Source organism: Sinocyclocheilus rhinocerous, unplaced genomic scaffold (genome assembly GCF_001515625.1).
Source record: "Sinocyclocheilus rhinocerous isolate Xijiao unplaced genomic scaffold, SAMN03320098_v1.1 scaffold418, whole genome shotgun sequence".
In the NCBI taxonomy this organism is placed as follows: Eukaryota; Metazoa; Chordata; class Actinopteri; order Cypriniformes; family Cyprinidae; genus Sinocyclocheilus; species Sinocyclocheilus rhinocerous.
Window position 1 is genome coordinate 1,155,893 of NW_015651146.1, and position 10,552 is coordinate 1,166,444.

A 10,552-nucleotide genomic window follows, 5' to 3' on the forward strand; every position below is an offset into this window, starting at 1 on the left:
TAAAGGTGTTGGTTTTGTTTTCAAATCCCCGTCTCTCGATAAGCCATTCTCTGTCTTCTCTCTGTCCAAAACTAAACCTATTACCTACAACACAATGTGTAAAAAAAAAATCAGCGTTAGTGTTGAGTGCACAGCAGAAAACATTTTTTTTTAAATTTGATTTATTTTTTTAAAACTGAAGTGGTTGCTTTTTTTTTTTTTTTTTTTGAGCAAATGCAATTTTAAAAATAATGACTGATCAGATTTCATAAACATGAACCACTGGTTGGACAAACAGATAGTCCCGCCCCCAATCCAATGCCATTGGCTCAACCATATTTTTTTATCTCAGTATTGTTTTAATTGCACCACAGAGAAACACTTGTTGCACTTTTTGGATAAATCAATCTACAAATGACTCGTTTATAGTTGTCTATTGATATTTTGGACTGTAATAGGATTTTAACATCAACAAAAATGACACACTTCAGCTTTAAAGTAACGTATTCTTAAAGATTTGTTAAAAACATTTGGAGAACAGAATATATCACATAAGACATGACTATTAAAATAACATACAAGACATGACTTTGATAAATATTACATAATTTAGTAATTGCTTGAAATAATTAAATAATTGCTTTTACAATTAATTATTTTAAAAGAATTATGTCTGGACATTGCAAGAAGAACCTGTATTTAAACCTGAATTTAGTCCTAAAATCCACAGAAAAAATACAGAGAGAACACGGCACTCACTTCCGAGAGGCTTCTATTAGCGTGGTTTGCTAAAAAGATGAGGTTTTACAGTATAAGCAGAGGTACTCAATGTGCTGCACTGCTATGGCTTTTGAGCCTACACAGGGGTAAACCTTCGAGTATAAGCCCTATAAGGTTCTTCTCCCTCTGATAGGTCTCTCTCTCTCTCTCTCGCTCTCTCATTTTCTTTCCCTCTGTTACTTTTTTCCAGATAATGCATCTTGTAACTTTCATCATAAGACTGAGTGAAAGCATCCTCTAATGTCTCTGTGCTACTGACTTCATCTCTCTTCCACAGATCCTCACAGTCTTTTTCTCTGTCCTATGGTTCACATGGTTCATGGCTAAAATCTATTTTTACCCGTCTCCTGTTCTCTTCTCTGTATGCATCTTCTAAACTCTTCTAAACTAACAAAGTCTTTCATTTTTCTATCAAACATAGTACATTCTAGCTATCATTCTTTAAAGGAATCAAAACAAGGGTTCAAAATCAGTTCAGCTCTAGCATCTGTGTAATTCTGTTGAAAATATTATCAGCTTGTCCGTCAGTTTATAAAAACTATCAAAGATTACATATGACTACATATGCTGTCAATAGAGTCAAAAGTTAAAATTCTGTCCTAAAAATACTTTACTAGCTCATGCCGTTCCACACCTGAATGGCTTTCTTTCATATGTGAAACATGCAATAAGATTGTTTTAAAGAATGTTCATGCTGCTCTTTCATACAATGAGAGTGGATGGTGACCAAGTGCTTCATTAAAAGCATTCTAAAAGTAGCATACACACTATATCCAAACAGCATTGTGAGAGGAACAGACCAACATTTAAGTATTAAAAAAAAACTCAAGTATTAAAAATGTATCCCACTTTAATAGAGATTTTAAGAATGTGTGTATTATATGTTTTCTTGCTGGGAATAGTGGACTAACTCAATTTTTATCAATGCTTATAGATTTTTTCCCCAGCTATTTCTCCATCTTTGAAAAAAAAAATTGTTGTTTTTTTTCAGGCTAGAAATGTTAATCACGACTACCATATCATTGCGTCTGACTGCTCTGTGATGTGATTCATGTGTATCTGTACATTTTTCATCACATTTTTCACTTGGTGTCTGCGTACTGTGCTTATATGGGTGAAATGTGCCACTACTCACTCCAGTCTTCTTTTTCAGCCCTATACATATCATTTTGTTGTTTTGCTCACGCAAAATTTTCTTTGGCTTTGACTGAGATTTGCAAACATTAACTTTAGTTTAAACATCATTCTGTCAACCTCATGTTAGAAATCATACTGCAGAAACATTTAGTAGATGTTAGTGTGTTGATATCTTTGCCTAAATGTAGTATTTTTATTCATTTATGATGTATATATTATATATTATATGCATATCTTTGAAAATCATTTTATGCTAGCATTGTATCTCTTCAGAGAAGAAAACACTATATTTAGATCAATCATTAATCACAGCTCTCCAAAAATGTGTTTTTTTTTCCTCACAGCTGTCTCACACACAAATGTTTGACAGATCTACGGATCAAGTTTGTTTTCACTTTAGGTTTTGTAAGATGGGTGCACATTGTAACCCAGATGTTGAGAAGAGATGCAGTGCTGTCACTGATAGATTCATGTTTATCTCACTCATTTGCTCAAACATTTGCCTTGTACGGTAATGGTTCACTGCTCAAAACAGATGCTCACTATCAGTCAGTGGAATATATTTTGTAATATAAGTGGAAATGTCCAAGCGACGCTAATTTATTAAAGTTTTCCTAGCTTTGATTACTACCATCTGATAAAAAATAATCATATTCATAGACTGTGTCACCGTGTGAATTCTGCCAGCAGATTATACAGTGCATTTTATAAAGTGCATTGCTAAATGTATAATATTGTATCATTTCATAAAGTTCACCGTAGTTAAATTATTCAAGATGCAAATATGTGAGATATGTGAGATAAATCATAAATTATGGAAGAGAATACCAATACAAAATACACCTATTGCTGTAATTAAATAACTCCTTATAAGCCTTGTTTGAAGTTTGGCAAAAAAAAAAAAGAGAGAAAAAATGTAGATAGTTTACATTAATACATTACATTAATAGGACACAATTTGAAATTCTTTAAATTGAGAGAACTGTACTGTATGATTAAGAGCATTTACAGTCACTTCTAAATATAGATTATGTCAAATTAAAGTCAGCAGTTAGATACTGTCATATTTGACCAGCTTCATTACTTACTCATTATAAATAGTGAAAATAGGTCCAGCGATTACTCTTTTACAGTCTTTATGCATAAACCTTTCTGAATGCATTCTTACAAATTCAACATGAAGTCATTATTTCATCACTGCTTTGTTAACTACTTCCTCTCCTTTCCTGCATCTTATCACTCTGTCTGCTTTCAAGTCTTTCTGTGTAGATCTATTTTCATTTCAGACATCTTTGGGAAATATTTGTTGAGTAAAGAAGTCTTTTTTGGTTTTTGGTTTTAATGATAAAGTTTTTCCATCAAGCTTTTTTTACTTTGAAGGATAGTGGATAGTAATCTGGCATGCAAACATCCAGAGCAAAGAGAGAGAGAAAAAAACTCAATCAGTTTTAAACAAACACACATTTCCCAAAAGCGGGCGATATACTCGAACGTTTACCTGTATCCATGCAAAAAACAGAAAGACAGAAACTCAAAGAAAAAAAATGAAAACAAACAGTCTCTCAATTCAGATTTGCATGACTTTTTCTCAACAAACAGGCTCTTTGGAAAAACAGATAAGCAATTAACCAAATGCTTGACCGTCCCTTCCTGTTTATTTGTTTGTTTTGTCTCTTGTAAATTCTTTCTTGGTCATTTTAGCTTCTTTTCCTTTGCTGGGTGAGTGTTGAAAAGAGGGTTGGGGTGGGCGGCACCGGCCTGTGGCCACAGCAAAGGATCGCGCTCTCAAATCTCCTTCCTTCTGAATATATACACACGAGAGACGCGTGTGTATATGTGCTCCAGCCGCATTTGAGTTACTCTTACAGCATGAGTCTGACTGCTTACCATCATGCATTCAAGTTTTTGAGTTTGACCTCGACTTTCATTGTTTCTGTTCCTGTAACACGACAACGAGACAGCTGCACTGGAATGAGCATTTTGCTTTCTGATCGGTTCCCGTGCTCCTTCTTCTTTTCTCTGCATATAGACTGAGGCAGATCTCATCAGCACTCTTCAGCTCTTCTCTGTGTGTCATCTGCACTCGACTGCTCTGCTGCATGCCAAAAGATGCTCGCACTCTCTCTATCTCTCTCACTGAATGTGCTTTTCCACACCTTTCTAAACATCCACGATATGAATATGTCATCTAAACAGTAATCAAAAATAGTATCCCTTACCAAGATCAAAAACAAAATTCAAGTCCAGGCCTATGAAACTGTATAAAGGTGTGATCCATTTGTGCTGATAAGTTGACTTTTGCAGAAACCAGAGATGCTGTGACCTTGTTTATTGTGCCTGCTCTGTTCTTGTCAGTGTGATGGTGCTTGTTAAGGTCTTCTGTCACAGCGGTTGGTGTCATGTAATCAATGGCTCAGTGCCAGGAAGTGACTAGTCCCAGAAAAGTCATCATCATCCATCTAGATGATGTCTCTGGAAATGTTATAACTTATCCTCTGGCAGCCAGTGTAATCTGAGCCTGCAGAGTAATTTATCATATAGGCCTACCAGAGCAGACTCACACATCTGTAGATAATTTGCATGTGTTTCTTGAAATATGCACTATTTTGTCATATGAGATTACTGGAGTGCCATTGCTTCATTGTTACTACACTCCTGAATGCTGCTAGTACAATTGAGGAGTATGTCATAACTCCTCCGAGAACAGCATAGTGCATCACTGTGGGTGCGTCCTCTCTCCATCCCCCCAGCCAGACCCCCAGTCATGCTTCTGTCTATTCATTACATCCCCTTTGCTTAGCACTGTGTTGCAGATTCTTACCCACTGTTTCTTCCATTGGCTGTGTGTCTATGTGTATATCAAGACATCCTCCTTTATGCTTTTCTTTCTCTCCGTGTCACTACTTCAGTTTTCACCACTAATATGTCAATATACAGACATGACGTATGTTTTGTATTGGCTTTTTGTTTGGTACTTTGTGCTTCCATTCGTCTCTTTGTTTGAGGCCTGGTCTGTTTTCTGTTTTGAGCTGATGAGAATGTCCATCACCTTTAATTTTGAGTGATAACTGTGAATTGACAGCTTGGGTCCATCTTAGATTTGGTTTTGTTTTGTTTTTTTATCATCTGTCTTTCTTTGAGAAACACTTAAGATCTGGTTGTGCAGCTTTAGTATAAAGCCTTAGTTTATAGGTATTAGAATCTAAATAATGAATGTGCATTGTGTAATTTCTGCAGCATAAAACCTAAAACAGAATTGCAATCTGTTTGTTTCAGCATCCCATCATTGGCTTAACCAATGACCAGGGGCATCATGCACTGGTGGATGACCAAAGGAAAGAAAATATTTAGTATTAGAAACTAGTACAAATGTGTAGTGTTTTTCTAGTGGTACAGTTTTTGTTACAAAGACCAACCTATAAAGCAATATCATATAGGCAAGAATGCTGATATTTAGACCAGTAAAGAACAACAATTGCAAGTATGGTAGTGTTTTCATTTGACAGTTCAATAAATACAAGTAAAAATTTGGGGTAATTTACATTTTAAAAAGAATATTATCAGTTATTTTGCAGATTTTTGCTCCACCAATAGTTCCAAATGAATCCACAGCAGAATTAACTGTTGAGTCTTCAAGCAACAAACAGTGTGCTGTTTCATTGCCGAATGAATCAGTGTGATTGAATTAATTGGTTGAATGAATTATTCAATTACTCATAACCGGTGTTGTCACCATCTACTTGCTTAAGGTTGTAACATGCAGAAAGAGTCACTGAAAAATCCCCACCTCTAAAAATAAAAGTTATTTCTGTTGTTTCACAGTCAAAAATGTGCATTTGTAGGACACCTGTTTTCGCACATGCTATCAAATGGAATATACTTTGAAAGGCTACATGTTCAGCTGTAAACATAAATGTTTGCGTCAAAACTGAAGTGTACAGTTCAGTTTTGATGTGTCAAAACGGAAACATAATTTGGGCTTAAGCATTTGCTATAAAACTAAAGTACACTTTGGGATTTAGTGTTTGCGCCAAAACTAAAGTATACATTTGGTTTAAGTGTTCACATTAAAACTTAAGCATACATTGGGTTTAAGCGTTCACATTAAAACTTAAGCATACATTGGGTTTAAGTGTTTACATTAAAACTGAAGCATTTGCATCAAAAGAAGAAAGAAAAACAATTCTTGCAATTCTGTTTTTTGTGACTAGAAATTACACATTGCACCTTTAAGTACCAAAACAAAATTATTACTGTACCTACCCTAATAAAAAAAAGACAGATTCAGTTAATGCACAATTTTGCAGCAACCTGATCTTGAGCTGTCTGTGCATTGTAAGGCATGTTCAGAACAGGTTCTATGGTGTTTTAGGTCTTTTCAATCACACGTGTACTGAGAGATTTCTTTGCTCCCGCCCTCCTCTGTCTCAACCCTCTCCTTGTCCTCACTTCTCCCTCTCTGTTTTCTCTCTGTCCTCCTCTGTGCCTCGTCCCCTCTCTTCCCGAGTAGATGCAGGTGGTGAAAGCATTCCGTAGCTCCCTTTACGACGGAATCGAGAAACCCGCTTCCAGGAATTCCATCCACAACTTCATGGCACACCCCGAGTTTCTCATCAACGACTTCATCCACAACATCCCGCTGATCGACGACACCGACATTGACGACGAATCGGAGTGGTCGAGGCACAGCCACCACTTGCATCCGGCCTTCCGAAAGCCCCCTCCTCCTCCGGTCCAGCATCCGCAGCGTTCCCGCCCACCGCCCCGTCCCTACCGCCAGTACAGCCTCCCCACCACGCCTAACCGCAACAACAATGCCATCGAGAGTGGCGTCTACCACCTGAACCTCCCCACAGGCCCAGACGGGCACTGGACAACCCCCTCTCGACAGCTGTACCCCCTCCTCGCCCTGGAGACCTCTCTATGACTAACTGCGCTCCAGAGGATAAGACCCTAAGAACTTTGAGGATGTGGACCTGTGCGGGTCAGGCTGGCGGGGGAGGCTCCTACAGATACGTGGTAGGTGGTTGACCCCCAATACTAAGGCAGGGTCGTCCCATTACAATCATTCGCCCACTACCACCATCCACCGAAAGCACTATCACCCCTCATGTCTCAACAACAGCCCTACAGACACCTCTCCTCTTACTGTGTGGAGAGGAGGCCAGTCTGTTGCGTGTCTGTGGTTCCTTTGGATGGACCTGAGAAGGTGAGGAATCCAGACCCGATGGATTTTAGTGGCTCTTTAGTGCTGGTGACTATTGACTTCTCAGAATGCAAAGGAATATGTTCCCTACGGGTGGAGTAGGGGTCCATTCACTTTACTTTTTATCGGTGTTACTAAACTCAATATAATTATTATCATGTTTGACTTCTTACTATTGCCACCGTCATCCCGAGTGCTCGGATTATCATTGCAATATCACAGAAACAAATTTTATTACTCTGAGTAATGCTTTATGGATTAGCTTTAAAACATATTATTTATTAATTATTTTTTTATTTATTCATTTATTTATTGTGATCACCAAGATTTTTTTTTCATTCTCACTTAGTCTATATCTCTCTCTCTCTATGTGTCTGTGTGTGTGTCGTGTCTGTCCTGAAAGCATAAAAAAGCTAGAAAAAAATAAGTACTAACAAAGCAAAGATGATATTAATTTGAAGCTTAAACTAATTCAATTATAATGCGTCTGCTGATAACAAAAAGAAGACAAAAACGTTGCCGCACCATTTTAATGATCATTGTTTTTCAGCATTTTGTGTAAAAGAAAAATTATTCTATTATTTGAGGGCAATTTGTAGCTTCACTCTAAGTGAGAGTAAGCATTTTTTTTTTAAACACAAAAATCATGCACATGATATTTTAAACATTTACGCAACATGTTCATGTTTAAAATATGCTACAGGGTAGAGGATTTGGGCAATCCCATCACAGAGATTCAATGGTCGTGGGTGGGATTTCGGTGGTTTTTCATCTCAGCAATGGCAATCAGCTGTATGACAAAATGGCCTTGTTAATATGTCTTACCTTGTTCAAAGTAGCTGAAATTGGATTTAAGGATTTCAGTGGGTTTGCCCAGACTCAACATTTAATGGTGTCTTATATTTCTTTGACATAAAAGCCATTAAAATTCATGTTGTGCAGATGACACCAACAAATGCATCAACCCTTTAAACATGTTCAAATAATTCTATTCGCTCAGTACATGCATATCTGCTGGCCCTTTAAATACATTCACACTCACACTTGATTTCCTCATGTGTGTGGAATATTTATCAGATTGTGAATAGCAGACTGTGGTCACCAGGGTAGGGAATCCATTTTATACTGCCACACCATAGTTAAAAAATATCAAAGAAACTAAAGATGGACAATCCGTGAGGTTATCATTACTTTTGCACAATATCAAGGTTCACTGAGCAAACGTTCACTGTGGACTTTGATAGACACACTGTCTGGCTATTGGTCCATACTTTAGCATTTCAGAACAACAAGTTTGCACAGAACAGTATTCCTTATTATATATGTAAAGACATGCATGATTCTCCATGTCAGATGATAGTGTGTTTGATTCAGTTACTTTCCATTGACATTCCACTGATGAGTTGTACCATCCGGGGTTACCTCCTTTTACACCCCATAATCGTCTGGAATGGTACCGTTACGATCATACTGCTACAGTTGATGCATTGCAACCTAATACAATCATTTTGGGGAACGAGACTGGCACTTATGCAACAGACTGCCCTGCCCACAGCTCTGTGAAATACGCTTCACGACATGTACATACGGATCTCGAAAAATAAACTTTATCTGTATAGAACACTTTTCTAGATTGTCCAGTTCAAAGAAACTGGCGAATATCGAAAGCAGACAATGCAAGCATGAGCATCACTAGATCATGTCATTACATTGGTCGGTCGTGTCTTTGCGGAGCATGTTGATATCATATCGCTCGCTTTACACTGTCATTGTTTAACTTCACTTTTGTCTGTCGATGCTTCACTGTGGCTCTTAAGCGGTTGGTGGACACACGTTTCTCCTCCCAGCGCATCTGTGCTGCCATTAATGTGCTATAGTCCATGCTGATGTTCTCCTCCTGATACTCTGCCCTGTTTATGGCATGGAGCCTGGAGGTGGAGCAGTGTTGCACTGCCAATCTGACTAGTTGTTAAATGCCAACAGACACGTTGCTTAAAATGGGTTGACTCGTTCTACGACTAGCAGAACATTTTGTCGTTGGATCTTTAAATGGAAACCCTTTTTTTTTTTAGGAATATTCTGGGTTCAGACCCTGCTTTTCTTTATAAAAATAAAGCAAAAACCTGGGGCTTACAATGGAAGTGAATGGGGCCTATCCATAAACATTTAAATACTCATTGTTCTAATAGTGTAGCCACAAGATGTAAACAGTATGAATGTCAACATGAATTTAGTGTGGGAAAAATCACTTACTAATGTTTTTTGTGTAAAATTAAATCCAAATTGACAACTTTTGCCATGATGATGCAACAGCATAGACCATAAAACCATAAAATTATTGTAAAAATGATTGTTAAAACAGCTTTACAGCTCAAATAATACAGAAGAATTTATGTACGTGCGATTTGTATGATTACAAGTGTCATTTCTTCTTTTAAATCTTTCAAAAAACATTAAATTTTATTGTAAGGGCCTCATCGCAACCTCAATTTTTGCTTCTTATGTAGTTTATCAATAATATTATTGATAATTGTCTCTCATTTTCTTTGAAAAAATACTTAAAAGTAATTTTTGTGGTCTTGTATTGAACCCGGAATATTCCTTCAAGCAAAACTGTGTTATATCTGCATGAGTGTGTCCAACTTTTGGCTGGGTTCGATCAAGCTCAGACAGTTCCAGTGGAGTCTCTAGTGTTTCGAGAGCGCTGGCAGGTCTCACAGACTGAACCCATTTAAAGGTCCAGACACAATCAGCAGGCCAAAGTGGTGGTCAGGGAGGATCGGTCAGTGAACCTGCTATACCATAATAAAGAAACATTTCCTAACCTTATCTTATCCTCAGCAAAGCTTAACTACCAAAATAGGCCTCAAGCTATGCTCGTCTCTGAATAATTTTTAAATCGAACTATATCTAAGACGTATACCCCAATCATTGAACTCTCCGGACAGTGATGATATATATAACAGTGGTATATGTATGGTATCCCTCCTCTCCACCACAACAGACATCCACTTTATCGAGACCTGATAGAGTGACAAATATATATATACGCATATATATATATATATATATATATATATTAAAAAAAAAACAGATAATCCAAAACTCCATCGACTGCCTTCATTAATTGTTTTCTGTATTATGCTTATGGGTTTGTTATTCGGATATGGCTTTATGGGAGATGCATGTAAAAATATCTAGATGTAATTGTATGACAAAATACATGAGGCAAGTAATCACTGAGTAAACAAGACTTGGGCTTTAACAACACTGAATTAAAACATGTAATTATATGAGGAATGTGACTTGTCGACATCTAATGACGTAACTGAGTCCTTGAACAAATCATAGCGACAGCTGCTCAGTTTCTCCATGTTGATAAGAACACTCAAGAATACTGACAAAATGTTATTTAATTTCATATGGAAAAATGGCATACATTATATATAA

The 10,552-nt window shown here is 37.1% G+C and overlaps 1 protein-coding gene across 1 annotated transcript in view; it reads left to right on the forward strand.

Annotated features, from left to right (window-relative positions):
* Window positions 1-7,308, forward strand: part of LOC107712727 (plasma membrane calcium-transporting ATPase 3-like) — a 49,666-nt gene extending 42,358 nt beyond the window's left edge. Inside the window, exon 23 of the mRNA XM_016518058.1 lies at window positions 6,407-7,308. Within this exon, the coding sequence (XP_016373544.1) occupies window positions 6,407-6,823 (417 nt within the window). The 3' untranslated portion in view covers window positions 6,824-7,308. The remainder of the gene's footprint in view (window positions 1-6,406) is intronic.
* The last annotated feature ends 3,244 nt before the right edge of the window (window positions 7,309-10,552 follow it).